Below are 25950 nucleotides of genomic sequence, written 5' to 3'. Positions count from 1 at the left end.
ACAAATTTATTTATCAAAATATGCAAAGACACAATGAATTATGAACTTTAAAGTTTCAGGTAATTTAAAGGACATTTAACATAGATTACAAAGGTAAATTAAACAACATATACTAAAAACAATAAATTACCAGAAGGTCTTCTTCTTTGGGGTTTTTTCTGTCACAAAAAATGTATTTATAGCAAATTTCTTCCCGATAAACATTTTTAGCTTAATTGTCATCATGTCCTGCTGCAAGGAGTAAAACCAATTTATTTTATTTTATTTTTCGTTAGCTCTCTTTCGGTATCCAGTACTTTTTCCATTTATTTTATTATTTTTTTGGGGGGGGCACACTTTAGGTTTTAAAATCCAAATCAATCTCCATATCTCCATAGGTCAAAATAAAAGAGTATTTTCCTGTATTGCAACAGCAGAATTTTCCTGAAATGTATTTCTAAAGTGCTATACATTTTATGTAAATATTAAGTGAACTTACAAACTTGATCGTAAAAATTAGCTTCAAACTCCATTTTTTTAACATGTTAAGTGTGTAAATGAGCATTATTTATGTACATTATCATGCTATCCTATATATTACTGGTCAGCACATCACCTGCTCGCTGCCTGGCTCCTGTTCTTTAATCTTTTAAGTGGACCTTTGAGAGTGTGCACATTCGTCCCCAGCGGCCACAGATACGGAGGCTTTAAAGGGAATTGCAATGGATAGCCAGGCTACTTGTCCGACTTGTCTGGCTATGCCCATTTACAGTCTTTGTCTGGTAATCGGATTTGTGCCCGCTTGCCTGTCTGGCTGCAGTGTGTATTTGTGTGCATGCATGTATGAGCATTGGCTGCAAGTGTTGCACTCGGGGAGACCAACCAGCACTCGTCTGGCGCTTAAATGTGGCCTGTATAGTGAGCCCAGCGAGGGTCTATTACCCAGAAGCTGTCGGGGCTTTCTGATGCCAGCTCTCTCACAGAACTACGACTCTTTTATTTTTTTCTTCCTTTACAAATGTAACGATGAGGATATGTGCAAAGAAGTTTGGCATTAATAAGAAATGTTTGAAAGGAATTCAAGCACTTTTTATAAGAATGGTCCAAATGAGGGAAAAGTCTGGCTCTGTACCACCGTGACAGCTCATTGAAGCTATTAAAACCCAAACTGTAACATTAAAACTATAATTTAAAGAGTTTATGCAGGAAATCAGGAAATGTAAAACGCGGCATGAATGATGAAATGCACGGTCTTAAACAAGAATAAACTTTTCACAGCGTCAAAGAAATGTGTGCAATTAAACCGCAGCTAAACTGAGACAATAGTGAGTTTATCTGTGCAATGCATGCCGATGACAGATAATCAGATGGAGCCTGAATGTCAAAGAACCGTTGGAGTCAGAGGGGAGATGGCAAATGCGTCAGTGTGATGACACTTTTGCAGCTTTGCAGTAAGAGGTGCTTCACTGCAGAGCAAAATAATAAAAACATGCAGATCGTTAATTGACTTTTCTTGATTTATTAGCGCGGTGCACAAGGCAGACTCACAATGCAGTATATCTGGAATGAGTAATAAACCTGCAAATTTTATCATTGACATAATTGCACTTGCTCACTATCTATTTCAGTAATGCACCCATAAATTGGAGTTTTAGTTCCTGCTGTCCGGGTTATTCTAAAGCAGAAATGTTAACGAAAAGACAGTTTTACCAACCAGAAGAAATAAATGTTAAATACAAGATAATGTCTGGAAAAGTTTTGGTACTTGGTTTTTAAAAGGAGATTTAAATGAGAGTCTGAGTCTCCTCCAGTGGTGTTTCCCTTCTCTGGCGTCTGACTTTGGTTAGCGCTCATATATTTGTGTGTTTGCTCTTGTTTTTCCACACAAATGTTGAACTGAAAGCTTTTGCTGGTTTCTCAGCTGAAAGTGTCAGTGACAACATCACATCTCAAATTCCTCCACTCTCATTGGCTTGTCTCTTGATTGGTCTGCTGAAAAAGCATTTTAAGGACTCTCACTGCAGATAGGAGAAACATTTCACATTTTTTTTCTACATTGACTATTAAAAAAACTATTTTCTTGGTTAGCAAAAGCGAATTTTTGGGGCAAATAGAAACTGCTTGCGTTTTTTTTATTTTTACACAAATTTATAGCATTTATTTAACGTCTTTATCTAACTAAGTACACATTTTTGTTTGCAAAGAATGGCCAGCTTCCATGTGTAGGGTATTGCTGTGTTCCCTCATTCATCCTGGAGGTTATGTTCTAGAAATAACCAACAATGTAATCTGTGAAGTATTAAGGCTGTGGAAGCCGTCACTACACACTTTATACACGTTTCTCCGAGCATTTCCAGGCTTTTCATTTTTGCTTAAACTCTCAAAGTTAAAAGCTTTTGTCGAAAAATATAGGGTCAATAATTTCCAGAATGTACTTGATTCATCAGAGCCTGGATTGATGGGAAATCCCATTATACAATAGCATCAAGCCAGCGGACTTTAGTCTTATGCGTTAGATGGATCGATTATTGATCTATGAAGCTTAGATTGATTAATCTATTTTATCAACCCAGCCCTAGAAAAAATTTCTAGTGCAAAATGAAAGTAAAAATCTGACGTTAATCGAACATCTATGTCAATTTGAAAAACTAAACACATCTTGTACAGGAGACACGGCATAGAGGAGATTGATTGACAAGGTTAACAGCCAATCAGGATGTAAAACATAGTGCAAATGAAAAAAAAAAAATCATGCAAAATTTCACAAAAAGAATACATAAAGCTGCAAAAGGTGGAATTACTATAATATCATAAAATGCAACATATATCCTACAAAAATGTTCCATAAAGACTTTCACATTTTCCACTTACTTATTCTAAAAACTTGGACTTTGAAGGAAAAAAAGAAGTGACTTGGAAATATAACTTGGCTAAAAAATGTAAAACCACTGATGTTTTAAATATAAGAGTTGTTGGTTTTTACTGGACACTTAGAGATCTCTCCGTTTGTTGAAATTTCTCTACATTTCAAGTATACTGTATTTTCCACACTATAAGATTCACTCAAAAGCCTTAATTTAAAAAAAAAAAAAAGCATTGCGCCCTACAAGTGCAAAAATAGTCCATTTATTGACTCCTTATTGTGTGGGAAATACCTTTACAGTAACATTAAGATGAACTTTGCTTTAAAAGCTAAAGTTTCAAATCTTTTTTATTTGCTTTTTGGTCATAAAGTATGAATTAAGGTCCACCTTAACCAAAACATTGAATAACCGCTTCCTTTTTTCTGCATTTTGGTTTGCATCCTTTCATAATGTTTGGCTGATTTTTTTCATGATTTTGCCTCCAAAACTCACTCTGGTTTCTTCTTAAATACAGGAGTCTTGAAAGCGTTCTACTTAAAAGGAAAATCAGTGTTAATATGTCTGATGAGAACCATCATTTCTTTAAGCCTTCATTGATCGGCTGCAGAGCGCCTGCCTGCTAATGAAAGCAGTCAATCTTTTTATGTCTTCATGACGCCGAGCCGGGTAGTGGGGGGAAATAAGAAAGAGGGGAATAACTTACATTTAACCTTTAGGTGTTCTGGTTGATTTGTTCTCAACTCAAGATATTGATCTATAACGGTCGCATTGGAATGTCCAAAGGAAATACTTGATTGATGCATGAGTTTGTAATCAATGCTGTTAGAAAGACCAAAGGGTAAGAGTGGAGATAGTGTGAGGAAAATCGAGGGAAATGTACGGTGGCCCTAAAGTCCAAATTACAACAATGAATCTGTGGACTCAAAAACATTTTAAAGGTCACAACAATTGAAAAAGAAAAACAAATATTACTGAAATTATTGAAAGAATAGAAAAAAAAAATTAATCAAATCAATCCAGGCTCTGGTGAATCGAATAGATTCTGGAAATTGTTGGCGATGCCCAGCTCTATCATTAACTCAATGTAAATGTTATTTGATGAGACATTTACAGTATAGCTTATTAACTAAAAATGTATTAATATTTTGTTAACTAGTTATAACCGTTATTATAAAGTGTTGTGTGTGTTAACAGCTTTTCCCTAACTTTAAGGTGTGACCACAAAAGTTTTAACACTACACTGAAATGCATGGTGTCCTGACGCTTGATGCAAATGTTTACAAAAAAATGTCATTCTGTGCATCTTTCTTGTGTGAATTCAGCTGCTTATCTAAAGAATAGGAATGAAACAGACTGCATCATTGCTGGAGGTTCAGTGACACATACATTTCATCGTCCACATTTCCACAGTGAGGAACGCTGAGCGCAACCGGCAGAGTTTCTGGGCTGTCAAATGAGAAAATGCAAAACGACAAGCACTGCGAAACACAAAAACAAGCATGAAATTTGAGGCAGGAAAATAAAGAGAGAGGAACCGAGTGTAGAACAAATAAAACGGGGGGGTAAAGCCAAGATGAGCCAAGAGGCAAAGAGACGGGGGGTGTCGGTGGTCGGAATGGTGGGGTGGGGGGCATCTGCTCTCATGTTAAGCCCCTCAAACCTCCCACCTTGCAAACACACACTGACTCGGGATGAGTCACTTCAAATCCAGACACTCTTAATAGGACTAATATCCTGCACTGTCACAGACAGCCTGTGTCTGTCACAACTGTGTGTGCGACCGTCTAACTGTGTGTGTGTGTTCCAACTGCCCCCCAGAGTTAGCTCAGTTGTTTGTTACAATTGTATTGATCTGTAAACAGAACAGAGACGAGACTGCCACAGTTAAGCTTCGATGAAAACCTCCTTAGTCTGCGAATGCACAAACGCACACAAACACACAAATTGCACTCGTTTTCTCGTCAACACAAAAACACATACCATCAAACCTCCCCACACATATTTATGCAGAGCTTAATGTGTCATTAACCAGCTAAACACAACAGACAACACATAGAAAAGGCACAAGTACACAATTTAGAAACAAAACCTACCATTTTTAGTTATTAAATATAGAGAAATCCATTGAAAATATGTTTTAAAACGATTTTAAATGTGTTTATTTATTTATTTATTGGTGTCAAGTTACGGTATTTAACATAGGAGAATGAAAGGAAAATTTTTCCCTTTTGAAACTCAGTCCAGTTCTCATACACAGTCAATGGTCAAACCATAAAACTTATCCATTAATTCACCATTCGTCTGAAGCTACTTATTCCTGTTCAGGGTCACAGTGTTGCTGCTGTCAGGGAAAAGGCAATGCACACCCTAGACAGGTTGCTAATCTATTGCAGAAAATCACTGAGACACACCAAATTCACACCCAAGAGGCAGTTTAGAGGCACACAAAACTCTAATGGAAACTCCACACAGAAAGGACCCAACCAGGACTTGAACTAGGACCTAACATGTAAAATTATGTGTTATAAAATAGTTTCTTAACATAATTATATGATTTCAAATGACTTTTTTATGCAATTATATCATGCAGTTATATGCGTTTAAACACAAAACAGGAAATAATACAATAAAATGGATGATTAATGATCGGCATTATAGTAAAAGTAAATGTAAATAAAGAAAAAAATATATATAAACATATACACTATAGTTATATCAGTTAATACAATTATAACTGAAAGTAAACAATAAAACAAACAAAAAGTTAGTGAAGTATCTTGCGTTGAAAGCCTGCTCAAATGGACCATATTTACCATTAGCAAGAGTAGGTTTCCCAGCTAAGGACCAGCTACAGCTAAAAACCTCTGCGTCCTCTCATTTTTTTAAAGAGATCCTCTAATAGCAGCTGATTAGTTGACCTCAAAGTTCTGGAAGGTAAAGACAGGGGGCCTGCACCGTTTAAGCATTTAAAAACGATCAATAAAAGCCTAAAGTGAATCCTGTAGCTGGAAGGAAGCCAGTTCAGCGGAGCCAGCACAGGTGGAATGTGGTCCTGTCGCCTCGCCCCTCTGAACAAACATGCATCTGGAGACAGTCTGAAGAGAATTTGGCTTGAAAGAGTTCCTGTAGTCTAAGCAAAAGAATGTCTCAAACTTTTCTAACTCTCAAAATTAGGTCTTAAAGGAATTATTAAAGATAAAAGATCCAAGTCTGTCCAACTGACATATAGGTGCCATTTAGAGCAATAATTTCTAATAATTGTTTATTTATTGTACTTTCTGCATTTAATGCACAGGGCTATAAATGGTATATATTTTTTTCAAACTTGGAAATATAGTTTAGTAAATTAAGACAAATAACATTTTATTTAAATCTTAGTGAAAATATAAATGTGCCTATGGAAAATGAACTCTCTGAATGAATACACCTTGAACTGATAAGCAGCAGAGCTTTAACTGTTTTTCTGAGGTTATTGCCTCTTGGCAGAATATTAAAGTTCCTCCTAACGTTATGAAGTCATCATCAGAAGAAGCACATTTTCTCTCTTTTTTTACTTTTACATCACAATATAGAATCATTTACTCCTGCAGACTTCGACTGCCTCTGCTTCACGCTTCAACAATAGGTGAGAATTTGAAAATTATACTCCACACCACGAGACGAAATGCAGATAACAGCCCTTAATTAAACTCATTTTGTAAATACGGGCCTGATTGTTTCAAGGCTGAGTATATGTGGGATTCTGAAGCAGAGAAACGACAAAAAAAAAAAAAAGTTCCTGGACATTTTGGCAACAAACTGATGTTTTCCTTAATTTCACTTTGGCTGCTTGCCATCCAGCAGAATGGCTTTGCTGGAACGGATCAATCCTGATGAAGAGATGTGGCGCGCGGCGATTTGAAGCGAATGTGCAAAAGGTCCGGCCCAAAGACGGTCTGGGAGAGTCGATGGCTCCAGATTTAACCTGAGGCTTAGACGCAAACAGAGAAGCATTCATATATTAGACCAGTCAAAGCGTTTTAGTACAAGAGCTGTGTCATATATTCATTTTTCAAATGTTTTATGAAGGTCTTTTAATTACAGGATTTTCCGCACTATGGCGTAATCAAAAGCCTTACTTTTCTTGCAAAAACCAAAATGTTCCTTATGATTCAGAGCGTCTTATATATGGAGTAATTCTGGTTGTGCTTACGGAACTACATAGCTCTCATTGGTTTTGGTTTTTTGATGGTGTTGGGAGTTGCTTGTATGGTGAATACATAAACACAGCTAACGCTTTAAATGTGGCTAACATTTTAAGTGTTACAAACAAGTTCTAGACTCAGGCCAAATCTGCTGATGGCTGCTAGCCAGAGCTGCTAGCTTTTTTTGGAAGAAGTGTTTGTGTTAGCCTGGGGGCGGAGCAGACTCTTCCTGGAGGGGTGGTGCTCACCTTGTGACATCAACACGAGAGGACCCGCTCGTTTTTGTGGGTATGGGAGGGGCTACTGTTGAGTGCAGGTTTTTAGAGGAATACTCAGAAATGTGTCAACGGATCAAAATACCGCCTTAAAAGTTCTTTATGGTGAAGAATGAACGGGAAAATACACTTAAAAGCTCAAAAAGTTTTTTTTTTCATGGTGTGTTCCCTTTAATGGATCTAGTTGTCTGCAAGTGGATGGATCTGAGCAAGAAGCTTGTGGTCCGCCCAGCCTAACCTCCAACAATTATCTCTTTTTTAAATTCACATATAATTCTTGTTCAGAAACTAATTTAGAATTTAAATTTTCTTTACATACGTCCTCCATCATCAAGAAAATGCAAAAAGAACATGTTAAAAAACACCAAAAACACTTTTTTCTTATCAGAGTTGGTCTTTGAATCTCCAGCAAAAATAAAGGATGTCAAATCATGAGATGGAGTTCAGCTGTTCCTCAAATAGATTGCCCTTTATTTTCCCTTTACCAGCAGATTAGAACATGCCAGGATGTATTATGTGAATGATCTGAAATAAAGCTAAATTGCTGAGCCTATTAAAAGACAAAAACTGTAATTCCTGCAAATGCAGCTCTGTTGTCTTTTTTAACAAATGGCCTCTTGAGGAGCTATCCCACAGGGAGCGTTTTTGTCTGACAGTCACACTTATTTATAGCTCCTGACAAGATCAGTATTTCAGCTTGCGATAGCCGAAAAACTTTCATGAGAAATAATAAAGACGGATGGGAAGTGAGGAGCGGCTCCTGCCAGCGAAGTGAAGGACTTCCAGTCCAGCCCGATGAAAGTTGAGAGATGTGATTGAATCCGAATTTTTGTTTCTGTCCTTTCTCGTTTGAGACAACAGCTTTATTAGGCAGTCAGAAGCCAGGTTCCTCATCTTTGAGCGGTTCTGGAAGGCTGGCCGGTCTCACACTGGGATCCAACATGTCTTCCTCCTCGCCTCTCATTTAACTTTTGGCCCCGAGTCAAAATGGCTGCCTCCCACACTAGCAGACTGGGGAGTCAATTTGACCAATTTAGAGGGTCACAGGAGACTTCTGCTTCCTTCTCCTTCCACCTCCTCTACCTCCCCGTCTGAAGCGTTTGTTTGAGGCGGTAACGGTGAGCCGCGCCACTTCCTGCTGTGCTGTAATCACTTGCTTCAAAGGCTCTTCTGTTTCTCCGTGTACCCGGTGGCTGTGGGGAAGAAAATGAAGCTCCTCTCCTCCTTGCATCAGCAACTGCACATCAGAACCAGACGAGATGGATATCTCCCTTCACCTTCACTGTCCTAGCGCCCGTCTGGCAGCTCTTGCTGGGGATGGTTCCTTAAAAATATGAGGCTATAAATCCCTATTGTAGTCAGAAACAGACCTTGAGTGAGCGTAGATCTCTGCACGTTTGAGATTCATGCAAGAATACCCTCTTAAACACAACGTAAAAGCTATTCTAATCCCTTTTGACCTATTTTTAAAAAATGGTAAAAAAATGTTTGTTGTAGGTGGAACTGTTGGTGCGACTTGAAGAACCTTAATGAGACTGGGGTGTGAGAATTAGGATTGGCCCAAAATGCTTCCCAAACATTATAACAGATTAAACAGAGAATGAAGGAATAAACTAAATCAAGTTATTGTAAAAAAAAAAGATCAATCACATCTTTCAATTTTATTACTAAATGATTAGATTTGCTTTTCTTTGTTTTTCCATTTTAAATGCCAAAGAAGGGAGAGAACAACTCATTGTCTCAGGTTTACCTTGTTTAGATATTCATCCAAAATGTTTTTGCCCCCTAAAATGCTTTTAGTAAAAAAAGGACTGTCTGCCCACAGCTAATTTCTTTGTCCCAAAACAGCAAAATAGGAAAAATAAAGGAAATTAAAAAAAATGTTTCATTGACATATTTGCTTTAAATGGGTCTTTTTGCAAAAGAGAATGCTGAAATCATGTATATTATTTTAATTGTTCTGATTAAAATAACTATTTATCATGGTTAAAAATATTGACTACAACTTAAGACCATGTCACACAGCCACTACGTACATTTTGCGCATATTGCGCCTATGAAAATTGATCATACCTGCAGATATATGTGAAAAGTTGTAGTCTTTTACATGTACTGTTCACAGATGTATCACAAATGAATCTCTCACATACTGGTTCCACGTGCAGCAGGTTTATTAGTTCAGACGGGAATGAAGCATAGCTTAAAGTCCATGAAGCTAAATCAGGATCAGACAGGCAGAGGTCAGTCACGAGCATGGGAGAAAGAAACAGGGGACTAGAGTTGTCAGGGTCCCGGTGAGGGTCAGGGCAGGCAGCAGGCTAATAGTGATAAAGCAGGGTCAGAAACAGAAGATCAGATCCAGATAGAAATGCTCAGCATGCCTGCGGGGTGGCACAAACAATACTTCACACTGAGTGATGCTCTGAGCAGTACTGAAGCTTCCTGTGGTTGATTAGCAGATGAGAGTCTGAAAAACTGCTCCCACTGGTGACCAGAGGGGGAGACAGAGCACTGACTCCTAACAGAATTGCATTAAAACCACAAAAGAAGTATAAATAAACAACGCAGAGAACATGTAAACCCGAGCTTCCCTGAATTTCTTCACTTTGACATTTAGGGCAGCATTGGGCTTTTTTTTTGTTCCACACCAGTTCTAAGTCAGTTGCTAGGCACCAACTGAGGTGGCCCGCCAAGGGGGACTCCGGCGAGATGGGGTAACCCGGAGAGGGCCGCAGCTGGCGAGATCTCCAAGTGTGGACAAGCCAGACGGGGGTAGACCCCCTGGTTGGCCGATTTCTCACAATATGTGAATTGTGCACGAACCGTGCGTGATTGTTGTGCTGTTTATATGCAAATCATTAGTGGCTCATGCTCAGTTACGTAATTTTAATGTGATATGTGCACAATATAGAGGATATAAAAGGTATACATCAGTGAGACATGCATGAAAAGTCAGTTTCATGGACATAGGTGGAACGGTTGTAGAAAACCACAAATTTGCTTATGCATCTCACAAAAAAATCACTCACAAATGGATGAGATTTAAGTAGTCATTATGTATAAAGCAGGGGTGTCAAACATTCGGCCTGCGGGCCGTATCTGGCCCTCCAGATGGTTTCATCCAAAATGTGCAATTACGCCACTAGGGGGAGCAAAGGAAAAGTCAGACTGACATGACAAGAGATCCAGAAATAAACGGTGAGTTTAGTAACAAGATTGCTTCATTTCATCAGATATGAAATATTCAGTATAAAATTAAATAAACCTTTTGTTTTAGTAAAATGCATTTATTTGAAATCTTTTGGACTGAATGCATAATAATAAGTGATACTCTTCATTGAGCCAGTTTTTCCAACTGATCAAAAAACAAAAGCAAAGCAACAGATAATAACAGTTAACCATAGTTTATTTTGTCATTATGTTACTGGTCTGGCCCACTTGAGATCAGACGGGTTGAATGTGTTCCCTGAACCAAAATGTGTTGGACACCCCTGGTATAAACCATGTAAAATATGCATAAACAGCATGAAACTCTACAGACCAAAAACCTTTAACAGCTTAAAACAGAATTCAGGAAAAGACTCGTGAGCCAAGAGCCTTGAAGGACACCCATGCACATCAGCGAATGACAAACACAAGAAACACTAATGTGTCGCGAAAGACTGAAATTTCATATGTGGAAAATGCACTAACTCTATGTAGTGGCTGTGTGATATGGCCTAAAGTTTTCTAAGATCATTTCTTAAATTGTAGTTTTATCTTGAAATATTTCACACTTGTTCTTTATCATTTAATACAAAATCAATGTTTTTTTTAAGGTCTTTTTTTAAACATATCAGCCTTAAAGTATTTTTAGCAGTAGCATGTAGGCGGTATGTAGGTTTACTGTAAACCTATAAACCGTATCTGCCATTATGAACGGAAATGTGCTAAATTGTTCAGTAAAGTCAAAGGAGAGGGCTACAGAAAGACCAAACATCAACCTCAGGTTCATCTTCAGCCCCTTCCATTCTGTTTGCCACTCAACACCCCCCACAATAAGACACGTTTGGACATCCAAGGAGGGCTAGACCTTGGGCTGAAGAATTTCCTGCCTTCTCATTATGTCATCCTGCCATATTTATGCAGCACACAGCCACTCTGAGTCACAATGTTCTGCATTCTCTGGAGGCTTTTGACATTTTCAACCCCTTCATTTCTGCCCTCTCCTGAGATATGAGATCCAGTCGAGTTAGATAGCACCTGGACAAAGCAGCAATAGTCCGCTATTGTTTCATCCATAATTCATAATTAGGTTAACTTTGACCAGGAGAGATAAAGCACACCGTTCCGGGGCGCGTGGGATCCTTCGTCTCCCAGCTCAGTTTGTAATTAAAGGTCCAGAATTGGTGTTCAGGGTTTTTCCCTGTTTCTCCTCGCCCCAGGCTGCCTGATTCACTGAATCGCTAACTCTTCCAGCCACAAGAAATTTATGTTAAATGTAGCATGGATCTTCTTCTGCGGGAGGGCTCTGGATGTTTTTCTTTTAGATGATAATGGTTTTTAAAACACACATTTGCAGATGTTTTGTTGAAAGGGCTCTGCATAATTTCAGTTTAGACATTTTTATGCCCTAATGTTAAATCTCACTATGAATGTAATCGTACAACCAGACTTTATTCTTTTTTTTTTTACCTTATCTAAGTCTAGGTTCAGACTTGACTATTGTTTACTTATGAAGCCCAAATTTGCCAATGTATTTTGTAATAGAAAAATACTGAACAATAATGGCTCTAAAATAACATGTGTTCTCTCTATGAGAAATTTACATATGCAGGGTTGCAACAACAAAATTAGGTTGTTTATATCTGCAAATCCAGTTTTGAGGTTCTTGCAGCTCGTTCTTAACCATTGACTTTAAAATGGGTGTGACGTCACCCATAGAAAATGACTTGCTTCCAGTTCTTAAAAAAATTATTATAAATTGGTCATTTTTTCGCCATGTTGGAACCAGAAATCATTAATAAAGTTTGGTCAGAGTAAGTCAAAGTCATTGTTTCCATGGCAACTATTGGTCACCATTCAGGATTGAGCATGTTAGAAGACCACACCCTTCCACTGCCAACAGGCTTGGGAGAATCTGTCAATCATATACTGCAAGACCACATGCTTTTATCGAGGGATCAGACTGGTCAGTTTATACACTGTAAAAGTTGAAACATTGGATCAATTAGCAAAAGTTCTGTAATGTGTTAAATTTTACAATATTAGTTTTTATCAAATGAATTTTTTGAGTTAAGTTAACCATCAACTCAAAATTTAATGAGATGAAAACAAATATTTTTTTTATTAATCCAACATTTCACTTTTTACAGTGAAATTTAAAGCAAAAAATAATATTGTCAATTTTCTTAACACATACTCTTTTAGTTCTTTAGTTTTTTTTTTTTATTTTCAATACATATTGTGGAACATTTATCTGATAACATAATACTACCTGATGCTACATTAACTTTGATGTTAAAAGGTCTCTCTTCACACCAAACTGAACCCTTTAACGCCAGAGATATCACCAGCAAGACCTAAATAACACACGCCCTTTGACGTATTGTAACTCTTCAACCGTTGACACGACTGGAAATTGGATTGGAAATTATTTGTTTCTAGCAATCCAAGTAGAAATTATACAAAAGTAAGACAAACAACATACATTTGAATCTGTAAAAAAATATATCAAACACTGGAGAAGAAAATTCAGAAAATTTAATAGCAAAATACACAGTAAATAGTTCAGTTATTACTCTTCAACATAATGAAATATATTTGCATGAAGTTCATGACACAATGAAACTGTTATTAACTACTAAGATTATCAAAAAGAGTTCAGTAGATCGCCTGGAAGGTTGCAGAAGGAAGCAAACTTACGTCGTGTTCACACCGTACACGGAAGCACCATGAAGCAGATTCTGCGCGAAATCCGCTTCACCTTTAGTTCACTGCGCGAAGTGCTGTGGAGGACTGCAGCACTTCGCGCCTGGTGTGATCTACACCATAGGTTAACAAGGGCGCCAAATGGAAGCGGCCTCCATTCCTTGCCATGCCGCTTCCGCGTGCATGGTGAACCCAGCATTATAATCCCACCCCGCCTCTGATTTACTTTTAACTTTTCATTTTCCTTACCATCTTATCATCATCCAGTTCAGTCATTTATACTATACCAATACAGATTCAGGTCATAAATAAATCCCCAAGTATTGATATATCACATGACGGAGCCAAAAATAGGCATAAATTATTTCAAAAGTTATCATAACTTATGCAGATTAAGTGTAAAAAATATGTGCATATTGTTTGTTATTAGAAAAATATCAATATAGAATAGAATTATTCAAAACATGATTTTTACAAATGACATATTTTATAATCATCATTATTTTTTATTGATTTGTTTTATATTTGATTTATTGATTTGTTTTTTCATAAGCTCTTCACTACCGTAAAGTGTTGCACATCAGTGTAAGGTTGCACTTTAAAATCCACTGGAATTACCTTAATTGCGTCAATGGTTGAAGACGTCGGTCAAAAGAATGATGACACTGGAGCTAAAGCTCTGCTATAAAAAGGTTAAACTGCCGCCGAAGGTGTGATTTCCCATTGACTTCCATGTTTAAAAGCCTGGCTTCGTACCAACTGAAGCTGCTGTATTTTTGGTGTAGTGCTTTCAGGCTGCCCTATAGGGACTTTAAAGTTTGTAGTTTAAGCTTCCTTTGACCTAAAACAAAACTTTGTTCTTGACATTTTCTCAAAAATAAAACTCAAACTTGTTGTGGAGCAAGAACCACCATTAAAGCTGTATTGATTCAGCTATAACTCAAGTCATTAAAGATGTCTTGAGAAGAAGACACAGCCAGTGGAGGGGACTGTATGAAGGAATCACAAGAGCGTAACATCTATAGAAAAAAATGTTTGAAGTTTTTGTAAGAGTGAATGTGACTTTTAATGTAGGGACTATGGAACGCCAATGTCTGCCATGCGAATTATCGCTTGGCATTGAATTAAGGGTTTCTTTGAAGTAGTTCCAGTTTTTGACACTTGCTCTTTCGTTGTCCTACATGGCAGCTTTCCTGGGGTTTCTGGCAGACACCGTCTCCTTCATTTCTGGGAAGAAGGAAAAAGTAAATCTGTGACATTTATTCAACGATCGCTGTTGCAAATCGACTTGTAGCTAGGAGTGTATAACATCAGTGTCTTTCTCTACAAAGGTCATATTTGAGATTAAACTCATGTCTGTTTCACATGCTTTCACAGGGGCTGTTACCATAACGACATGAAGGATGATGTTTGTCATGTTGCAGGAAGTGGGGCCGTTATCAGCCACTCGGATATCATGTTCAGCTTCCTCATAAACAGAATTGTAGGTCATCCGGGCGATTCTAAACGTGAGATTGTATGATAGCCTGCGCGTGAGGGTTCACCAACAGGAATTCTGAATGGTGGGCTCAGTAATTCAGAAGGTAATGGGTGTTGGCAGAAGCCATGAAGGTGACTTACTCCCGGGTGAGGCGGCGCCTGTTTCCACTGAGGTCATTGGTACTCAAACATCTGACGTTTGAATGAATATTTCATGTCTAGTCACCCTGTAATAAAAAAAAAAAAAAAAAGTTCATTGATGATGTCAAGGATAAGTGGAGTGGGGTACACAGTTCCTGGTTTAAATAGAGCTGTATTTTTGGTCAGAGGAAGGATTTAGAGGAGTCCATAAAACCAGATCTCAGAGTTCTGTTTCATTAAGAACGTTTTGGCTTTTTGGATTGTAAACAAGTTTAAATCTTTTTAGCAAAGATTCTGTGAACTATTAATCCTCTGTTGGAGGGAAGTCTGTAGCTCTTTTGATCTTCAGCCTTCCACAGTCTGGAAAGTGTTATTACTTTTTTAAGCTTCTAGAAAAGCACTTCAATTTATTCATAAATATATTTTCTAATGATTTGACGCCTGTTTATAAGAAGCTAAAAGTACTATTGAACATCTTGAAATGTGTATAAATATTGTATCTTGGTTGGTTATTCGGATTTAGCTCCAAATGAAATTTGCGTCTACGTCTCACTTTTGACACACAAATTGTGTCCGGTGTGAATGCAGCATTACATTTTTTGCAGTTTTTTTTAAATCTGATTCTGAAAGAAGTTTGAATTTGAAAAGTTACTGGATTCACTAAATCTGACTCATTCTTGTCAAGTCGCTCGGTCTTGTTTCAACAATCCACCCGCTGTTTCAATAAAGTGGCTACACCGACCACTAAATTGATATCCCCAAAAAAAAAACAGATTTGAAAAGTGTCTTTGCGCAAAAATTTACCAAGAACAGTCTTTGACATCAAAATAAAAAGCTTAATTTAACAGACAAAATCAGAAGGCTTTACTCTAAAAAGTGTCCGTATTATTTTAGTTGCTCCTACACTCTATACTGTCTCTGCATAATATTCAGCAACACAATTGTCTAATGTAACAAGGATGTTGCTAATAAAGTTGTAAATGGTGGATTCACATATGGTTATACTTAGAAAGTGCCAGTAAAAGCGGGATGAGGTTGAAGTCGGAGTCCAATTTTTTTGCTTCCACTTTGGCAGTTGTGGGTTAAATATATATGACATTTTAATGGCAAAAAAAAGCTTACAAATGAAGTTTAAAGCAGCTACAGATATTTTACAGAGGATGAAGATAAACTTGACCCTCAAAAGTGAAGATTAACCAAAAGCTAAAAAAATAAAAATAAAATCCGCATGGCCTTGTACAGGACCGTCCCTGAAATTATAATCTTAGATTCAACCGGTCTGTGGCCTGGAAAAGTTTGAAAACTACTGGTTTACAAACCAAAATGTCCACTTTTCCCTCTATGTTTGATCTCAAATGAACACCTGACATGGAGGTACAAATGTATCGTAGCATTTCTGTTCTGTGGCAGATGCTGGAGACATCACTGCCATATGCCAGCTGCTGTGCCATCACGAGTTCACTATAGTGTCTAATGTCCGTAGAAATAAAGAAAATGAATATTGATTGGGCTTTTGGAAATTTAAATAAATTATTTTTTAATTCGTTCTGATTTGATGCTGCAGATTCAATTGGAAGAGCTTTTTTAACTTATCTACACTCTATCTGACTTTAAAACCATCATCTTATCAGCCGTAATTTAATATTTTCTTTTTTTTTTTGGTTCATTTGTATTAGTCAGAACGTGGTTTTAGTTGTTTTTGACATTAAAAAAATAAAGTTAACAATTCCTATTCGTCAAAACTGTATACATCTAAAAAAAATTACTATTACTATTTTTTAATAATACTAAAATCATTAATACGCCTTTATTCCAAGTTTGGGTTTTCACAATAGAAGCAATTGTTTTCCTTTCTTTTCCGGACGGCTTTTACTATCTAATAGCTCTGCCTACAAGAGGGCCAGGCGTTGTGGTCAGCAGAGATAACAGATAATATGCAGGGGAGTGAAATAGATTAATTGCATGGACAGGGTTGAGAGTGTTTATTGGCTGAGTAAAATGATGGGATCTCTGGCAATGGTTCTTTTAAGTCCCCTTCCTTCCCTGGATTCAGCAGCTTTCTGTTTTCTTCTTCTGTGCTCAGCATATTCTGACTCTACTCCGCGCTTATCTCTCTGTTTTCTCCCCTCTCCCTTTGTATTGTATTATATTACCCCGACCATTTCCTACCTCCGCACGTCTCTTTGTTCTATCTCTGGCTCTGTCCGGATCGTATTCCCTCACTCGCCTCTCATTCTCACTTCTCCCTTCTCTGCTTCCCTTTAGCACTGCAGGCAGTCCAGGCAGTTCATTGAGGTGTGGTTGTCAGCGATCGTTAGTTTAATTTTTGTTTTCAACACTTTTTGGCGATGAGTCTCTTTATTATTGCAGCTGAAAGTGTCAGGTCAGGATGTACCAAAGCAACTGATCATTATTTGAAATTATGGAGTATCACACTTGTGTCCACCTAAAAATATCCAGAGGGGCTTTTAACTAACACGATGCTCAAGTGCTGTAATGGAGAGCTGTTTGCAGCTTGCTATTTACTTGATTTGACTTGCAGCTCATAACTTCCTTTTTTATTTTTTTACATCACCCTTTTCGTATTTGGTGAAAAATTATTGTGTGATTTAATAAATAAAAAAAATCTAGCTAGCTAGCTTTAGCTGCCTGTATTAGAAAATGCCTTAAACCAGGGGTGTTAAACTCACATTGTGTCATTTATTTAAAGAACCATAACTCGCCACAGGAATGGGCAAGAAACTTGCTGTTTTTTTTCAACAAACTTATATTTTTTTCTCTTCATGACTGGTCCGAATAACGGCGTGCGGGCCATACGTTTGACACCCCTGCCTTAAACAAACATTTTTATTAAATGAGGAATAAATATTCAGAGCTTTTGCAATTCTGGCTTCAGCAACATGTTTTACCTTTTTAATACCATAGAAGTTGCCAGCGACTCCTAAATAACATGTTTGTCCTTCTTTAACTCTGTTGCATAATGTTTTTTAGTGTGCCAGAATCAGCTGATTTATATTGATAATAGTGGTGGGGTAAAAATAGATTTTTAGATGCATAGATTATAATCCATAAATAATTCGGAATCATTTTATGAATTTAAAATAATTGATAATCAAAAAAAATATGATTGCAAGTAAAAGTAACAAGCAGAACTACACATGAAGTGTTTATCACATAGACATGGATAATTCCAAAAAGACTTATCAAAAAAGGTATAGAAATTTCCATATTTTGAGAAACTCCAATAGTTTTTTCCTAATTTAAAGAGTCATGTGACCAACAACAGTGTGTCATGTGGAGTTGTTGGATCCACAGCTCCTCACCAACCACGATTCCCCAAAACCACTTTATTCATAGCTGCTCCTGTGTAGCTTGCCACTCCATGGCCTGAATAAGGCGCCGACATCTCCTTTGATAGATGATAATGAGTGCTAGTGAATACATCTGCTGTAAATCCACGTTTACATCTGTCGCCTTGTTTTCAGATGACTTATTGTGTGACTTGGATTGTGTTTATTATGATTTAATGGACAGTGTAATTGCAGAATTGTGTTTTTTCAACATTAGATTTTGATAAAGTTTTGCACATGTGTGTGATGGAATCACAGCTTGTACGTTCATCATGGGCCAGAATGCACAATTTGGAGTAACTTCTCTATTTGTAAACACAGGTAACAATATGTTGTCATTAGCAGGTAAATACAGGACTTGGTAATTACTTCTTCCCAATTTGCTATCATGTTTCAGACAGGCTTGCTGGGAATTAGAACACGGCTTTCTGAGTTTACTCAGGGGGTGTCCAACATTATCATCCTAATTTAACAAGGTCAGTCATTCCAGTTTGTGAAAACAGCTGGAGGCATTTGGAGTTAATCCAGGATGGTTGCCAAACATTTCCGCAGTATATTGTCCTTTTAACTTCAGATTACATTGCTTTGGATTATGTGCAGTGGGATTTATTTGTGTTTATTTGATGCTTTACAACCGTCTCCTGCCGCAAACACTCAAGCACTCTCACACCTGCACCCACGCAGCATTATATCATTAACAGTGATGAAGTAGCGCAATGTGGCGTGACCGGCGGCGCTGATCACACTGTCATTGAGTCCTTTCTGGCTCCACTAATTGTGCTGTCAGATTCCATCGACGCTCCAAAGAGGGGGAAAAAAACACTCCCTAACTCGGTTTCCTGGGCCAGCAGGTCAATGAGCTGTTTCACACAGTGAGCACTGATTAGTTATACCTGCTGGCCAGGAGAAGAGCTGCATGTGTGCACCGTGAGGAGGTGTGGTGCAGATTCCCGCTTCAGGTTGCAGAGCAGATTAGTTGTCATTTCTTGGAAGCCTAAAGCTTTCGTATTTTATCCTTAATTTTGTTTTATCTTAACATAAAAAATGAGTTTTTGTAATCAGAGTTTGCACTTGTGTAAATTATCTTTTAATTTGATATTCTCTTGCATTTTATGGGTAACTCATTAACTGATTCAGTGTCATATCACAAAGTGGCCCACAGAGTTTGTTTAGGCCATGAAGCACAAAATAGAACCGTTATGCTGTTAGTAACTGTACTTTATGGTAAATTCAGATTTTTTAATGGTAATTAATGCTTAAATAACCATAAAAATAAAAGAATCCATCAATGTCAGACCTAACTCATCATATATATGGTGTAGGTCCCCTCTGCGTCACTTTTTGGGTGTCCCAAACTCGTCGTTTTTGACATGGTGGCTATTCCCTTTAAATCACACGTCGCCAATCCTCGGAATGGGGTAACGGATGTGGGATCTGGTTAGGGTACCGGTACCAGCTTAGGATACTGGTCCGCGTCCCGAGAGTTGAGGACCCCTAATTAGCGTCCATGGCGCCATACCAAGCGGCCATCGGACAGGTACCTGTTCATGTCCCATGGGTTTGGGACACCTGATTTGAAGGGAACAACCAACTTGTCAAAAAAATATAAGTTGGGGACACCCAAAACATCAAAAAGTGACACGAAAGGGGTCTTAACCATATGTCCATATATGACAAGTTGGGAGTGAGAATTATTTTACTAAACATGGGTACCAAATTAAAATCATAACAACTTAAATGTATTTTTGTTTCTGTTCTAAATAAGCCTGTTAAGACAAAATCTTATTTGGAATATTTATTCTTGAATGATGGTTTATCTCTTATTCATTACTACATCCACTTTGCACATGACTCAATTAGTCGACTATGAATGAATGAATATTTTTTGAATGAATGAATGAATGAATGAATGAATATGAATGAATGAATATTTTTTTATTAAAGTGTCATGCATTCAGGTGCCCAGCCCACATGGGCTTATATGACACTAATGAACAAAAATCAGGTAAGATGGCCATAACAAATAGTCATCAGTGAATACCATCAACATAAATACACACATTATCACAAATCAATCATAAATCAATTACAAATCAATTACAATCTTTCTGAGTACAGTGTGTCTTGTCTTAAATTCCACGCTTTCTCAATAAAGTTAACCACACAAAAGATTTCATTTTTAAATAACCACTGCAAAATTTCTCCTTCACGCGACCAAAACAGATCTGGGTTTTTCTGCTGTATCACATTATACAAATCAATTCTCACATCATTATACAATGGACAGTAAAACATAAAATGAAATTCATCTTCCACTAAACACAAATCACAGACTGTACACAACCTGTCCTCCTCTGGGACTCCTTTAAAGCGTCCCACTTCCACCTCTAGGGGCAGCACTCCTGCTCTGAGCTGAGCACACAGGGACCTCTGTCTTCTTTTTAAATTATATTTAACATATGGCTCAGTAGAGAAACTTTCCTTAAACTGTAAATAACTTCTTAGCTTTGGCTTTTGTAAGACATTAAGTTTCCATTGCTCTTTAAAATTTTGAAACAAAATATTTTTAATATACATAATCTTGCACTGTAGATTGTTGAAAAACAAATATCCTAAATTTGCAACTGAAAATAATTCAAGAACCTCTTTAGACCAGGGACATCTGTGTGCTCTATCCCAGTTAAAAACTTTTCGTGTAAGTCTTTCCTCTGGTAGACTTACAAGGCGGTTCCACAGTCTGAGGACTTCTGCTCTTTGCCGAATCACACATGGTTCCCACCCCATGTCACCCTCTATGGCAGCTCTGGTGGTAAATCTATGAACTCCCAGGAAGTATCTTAATGCTCGGGCGTGAACTTTATTACATTCTGGGGCATCTTCAAACCCCCAAACTCCAGCAGCATAAAACAGAACAGGCCCAACCATGGAATCATACAACTTAGTAAAAATGTCAAAACCCAACTCAGGACAAACCTTCATCTTATTAACTACAGCTCCAAGTGCCCTCCCAGCAGACTCTGATAACACCCTCCTGCCTTCTGAAAAAGTCATGTTTTCATGAAAAACAAAACCAAGATACTTATAGGTGACAGAATACATCAGTAATGTTGTTCCAAAATAAAACTGATAATCACTTTGACATACATAGGGTTTTCTAAAATGAACAATTTGTGTTTTATCATCATTAATTGAGAGTCTCCATTTAGTACACCAACTATTCATAATATCCAACATCTTCTGCAGTTTAGTTTCTTCCTCAGCAACCAAAACAATATCGTCAGCATACAACAATATGCTAAGATTCAAATCATTAATGTCTATCCCCAAGTTGGCTCTTTTTATTTCCTGAGCTAAATCATTCACATAGATTGCAAACAACGTTGGTGAGAGGACATCTCCTTGTTTAACTCCAAATGGAGTAGGAAACCAGCCTGTTCTTAACTCATTCACCTGCACACAAGCCAAAGGAGCCTTGTACAGGGCTTTAATGCATTTATAAAAATTACCATCAATGCCACACATGGTTAATTTATATTCTAGAAGGTCTCTATGTATCCAATCGAAAGCTTTTTTGAAATCAACAAAGCAAACAAAAGTGTTTTTGCCTTCCTGGAGTCTTGCTCTCACCAACGAAGACAAAACATAAATATGATCAATGCACGCTCTGTTTTTCCTGAATCCATTTTGCTCATCCACCAGAATTTTATTCACTTCTATAAATTCACAGAGCCGATTGTTTAGGATGCCAGAGAATACTTTATAAACAGTGCTCATCAAACTAATGCCTCTATAATTCAGAGGGATTCTTGGGTCTGCTTGAGAGGACTTGGGGATGGGCTTGATGATTGACTGATACCACACTGATGGTATAAAACCAGTTTGAAAACAATATGTAAATAAACAATGCAGAGGTTCTAACAGCTTGGGACATTTGAGAACCTCATTAGAAATCTCATCCACACCCACAGCTTTATATGGTTTAGTCTTTGCAATAACAATCTTCACCTCTTCCACAGTAATTTCCTGGTTTAACAAATCATTAATGCAAGGCAGAGATGGACATAGACTCCTGTCTTCAATCAATATTTTTGCTTTGCAAATGTCATCTAGAAACTGATCATCGAACATGTGGGTGCTGTTACATGAAAATAAGGTACTATAATCCATCTGCCACCTCTTCAATACTTGCTCAGTTGTAAATAAAGACTCCCCCATATCTGTGACTATTTCGTGTGGAATTGACTTTTTTCTTTTAGGTCCAAGCTTGTTAATCTCTTTCCAAAACTGCTGTGAGTTCTTACTTTGCAAATGCTGTTGTAACTGAAGGGCTTTTCCTCTTCGAAAACGTCTTTTATGAAACCGTAGCTTTTTATCAAAATCACCCTGACATTTTTTAAATAAATCAAATAAATCCCTTTTCAAATTGTGCTCTTTACATTTTAAATACTTCTTCTGTGCCATACGAAGGTTTAGCCACTTAGTCTGTAGTTCATTGTTCCAAAATGGTTGTTTAGTTTTATATGCCCTTTTATTGCCTTGTCTTTTATTGTTTGGGTTATATTTATCAATTTCTCTATGTATAATCATACATAACCCCTGATAACAATAGTTCACATTATCCTGTGTTTTTTCCCCATTTTCTAATTGCCCCGCAATATGCTTCAGAGCATTATGACAGACCTCAGACTCCAGGAAATTATCAGACAATTTTCTTACTGGCCCTTTATTTCTTGAACCAGAATGTCTGTTTTTTATGAAGCCAGTCTCTAAAGTTTTAAAGCGCAAATAAAGGACAGAATGATCAGGAAGTTTACATCTGTCATCTATCATGTTTATCACATGCTGGTCATTTCTTTCTAATAAACATAAAGGGGTAAGGACTTTAAATTCTATACAGGTACTCAAATCTATATGTGGAGTCACAATATAATCAACCACAGCTTTACCTCTGACAGATATAGATGTAAAATTATTATTTTCTGGAGTTATCCTACCATTCAGAACACAACACTTTGAGTCTTTAAGAAATTCTATAAATGTTTCCCCATGTTTATTCAAGATTGTGTCCAACACCACCCTGGAAGGAATATCATCCTCGTCAGCATAGTCTCTCAGATGTGCGATGCGACTATTTAGATCTCCACAAATATAAACAGAATCAACATCAGCAGCATATATTAATGAAAGTAAATGAGCAAAGAAAAGGTCCGCATTACGCCCCCACGTGGAGGTTTCAGGTGATAAATAACAAGAAATGACTATAAACGAATATTGTGATACAACATGCTCAAATTTTAAACAAAGTATTCCGTCATAGGTACGATCAATTCTGATTGAGAAACTGTCCAAAATAACATTTTTAACAAAAAGACCCACTCCCCCAGAGGCTTTAACAGCTCTTTTGTGCACAGCACGGTTGTGTCCAATCCAGGTAAAGCCATCAAGCTCCGGTACTAGATGAGATAAGTGAGTTTCATTTAAAGAAATTATATCTGGCTCCAGTGATAGGAGAAGATGCGCTCTAAGTTTACAGTTATTCAGCGTCCATCCGTTTACGTTCCAATGAACCAAAACAACATGTTCAGTACTTACAGGCTGGGCGTAATCTCGTCACACCCGTGCCCTACGTTGTTCCACACCATCCTCCGCTGGAGAGCGTTTGACCAATCGTCCGTTGCCAGCCAAAAAGTAGTTCTTTGCTGTTGGAATCTCTCGGATGAGAGTCCGCAGGTTAAAATCCATCAGGCGCTCCGCGTGCGATTTCGCAGAGGATACGTAGACTCTTCTGTAGTTGTCGTGATCCTTGAGCTTATACTTCAAACGAAGCACAGCCACTTTGTCTTGTACCGTCTCCAGCTCTACTTTCACCAGCCCAGGTTGCAGTCCTCTCGGTTTTACGCGCTCCGTGGCCACCAGCTTTGGCACCGGATCACAGCGCAGACCTTCCCGCAGCAACTCGTTCACTTTAGCTGCTAGATCCTCGCCATCCGTTTGAGGCAGCCCGACAATAACCAGCGAAACGTCTGGATCATAGGGCTTTCCCCGCAATTCTCTCTTGCTCATTTTCATCTCAATATTGTCCATTCTGGAACTCATAATCGCGACTTCCAGATCCAGGCTGTTACGCACTTCGCTCACCGCCTTCTCCAGCTCACTTTTAAAAGCGGCGTGTCCATCCGAGATTAATTTCTCCAAGTTTCCACGGAGTGAATTTATTTTTACATCCATTTGTGTTTCGATGTTGGCTTGCATGCTGTCCATTTTTATCTGCATGTTGTCCATTTTGACATTAAGTGCCCGTAGTTCATTCAATAAAGAGGTTTCACCCTCGGCGTCCTTCTTGTTGCGTTGGCGCGTGTTATCAGCCATAATACAGCTTAAAACTGTATTCGTTTTCTACCAGTTCAAACCACAATCTTTAAACAAACCACTGATTGCTATTAAAGACAAAAATGGCGAAATAGGCTCTTAAATATTAAGTTAATCGTTGATCAGGAGAGGACGAAGACGTTCATGCGGCCATCTTCCCAGCATGCATTTCGACTAATCGGAAAAAATAATCAGTGATCAGTCGCCTATCAAAATAATCGTTTGTGGCAGCCGTAGCCACGTTAGCATATTCACAATACCTGTAAATCCCAACCTTGTTCATAACATGTAAAAAAAAACACATTGATGCTGCTAAAACATTCCTGTGATTACACTAACTCCCAACCAAATTAGTAATAAACTGAAAAAAAACTAAATCCAGCACCGCTGCAAATTAGCTACATTAGCATCTTGACAGCAAGAATTAGCCAAACGTTTTGAGAGAGCACCTCTTACAACTGCTTCAACTTTAGTAAGCACAGCAAGAATTTATCTATATATAAAGCACCCTGGAGGCCATTTTTCTTTTATTTATTTAATAAAAAACTAAGGCATCTATGTCTGCCTTATAGTGCGGAAAATGCGGTAATCTATAAAAGTATGTGGTGTGTTTCACATAAATCTGACATGTCATAGTCTAATAGTCTTGTCAGGTTCTCAACTGTCTTTGAGAACATGTGGGTTCTATTTTTAGTTTTTATTTAACGTGAACATTACCCTGTATTCCTCCTACCTCCAACAGAAACGGAGCACCCTCTGCACTAGTCTTTATTCCACCTTCAGCCTTCTGTAAACACTTGATGCTAACAACACTTGGCCTCTTCCCTCACAGCGAACACGGTTTTATGTGCAAGCGCTCGGCTTGCATTTAGTTTCCGCTTGGTCACATGGGTAAATAACAAACACTCGGCTCTGCTAAAGACAGACTCAACAGCAATATTTTGACACTAGCAAAAGCAGAAAACCTGCCCCGCTTTCTGGAAGAAAAACATGGGCTTGAGTTTCACGTCTTGCCCGACTGCACACTGACTGCTGATAATAATCCTCATCCTGAAGGTCCATTCAAAGTGTTTATCTGATAGAAACACAAAGACGTTTGGGTCCATTCTCTGTCTCCGTTCCACCATTATGAGATCTGTTTTCATGTTTTTGGGCCTGAGCATGTGTTTGCACACATGCAGAGGAGAATACTAACATGCAATGACTAAAAGGGTTGTGGTGTTGCAGTCAAGCTTCATTTACATGTACTGCTGCACATTCACACAGAAACAGCATTTGTTCTGCTTATATGCAGTCTGTCCATGCATTAAATTTATACCAAAAAGAAAATATATTTAAGAAAATTTTAAATACGCATTAACTTGAAATGAAAAAAATGCCCTGCAATCTACTCGATTTA

General features: G+C 37.9%; 2 protein-coding genes across 12 annotated transcripts in view; one reads left to right on the top strand and one right to left on the bottom strand.

The window, feature by feature from the left end:
- Nucleotides 1–25950, top strand: part of ctnnd2b (catenin (cadherin-associated protein), delta 2b) — a 181650-nt gene that overhangs the window by 73580 nt on the left and 82120 nt on the right. The window lies entirely within an intron of this gene.
- Nucleotides 14254–25264, bottom strand: LOC118599991. Of its 3 annotated transcripts, XM_036216508.1 has the most exons (4): nt 23775–25264; nt 14833–14918; nt 14600–14714; nt 14254–14439 (listed from the first exon to the last, which is right to left on the bottom strand). In XM_036216508.1, the coding sequence occupies exon 1, from the start codon at nt 24549–24551 to the stop codon at nt 23793–23795; it is 759 nt and encodes a 252-aa protein (XP_036072401.1). In that variant the 5' UTR covers nt 24552–25264; the 3' UTR covers nt 14254–14439; nt 14600–14714; nt 14833–14918; nt 23775–23792. The 3 variants fall into 3 exon arrangements, with proteins under 3 accessions (XP_036072401.1, XP_036072400.1, XP_036072399.1); XM_036216507.1 differs by having other exon boundaries at nt 14600–14918; XM_036216506.1 differs by lacking the exon at nt 14600–14714.

The sequence above is a fragment of the Oryzias melastigma genome, linkage group LG17 (assembly GCF_002922805.2).
Source record: "Oryzias melastigma strain HK-1 linkage group LG17, ASM292280v2, whole genome shotgun sequence".
Lineage (NCBI taxonomy): Eukaryota > Metazoa > Chordata > Actinopteri > Beloniformes > Adrianichthyidae > Oryzias > Oryzias melastigma.
Note: the sequence above shows the minus strand (reverse complement) of the source record. Positions and strands in the feature narration are given on the sequence as shown.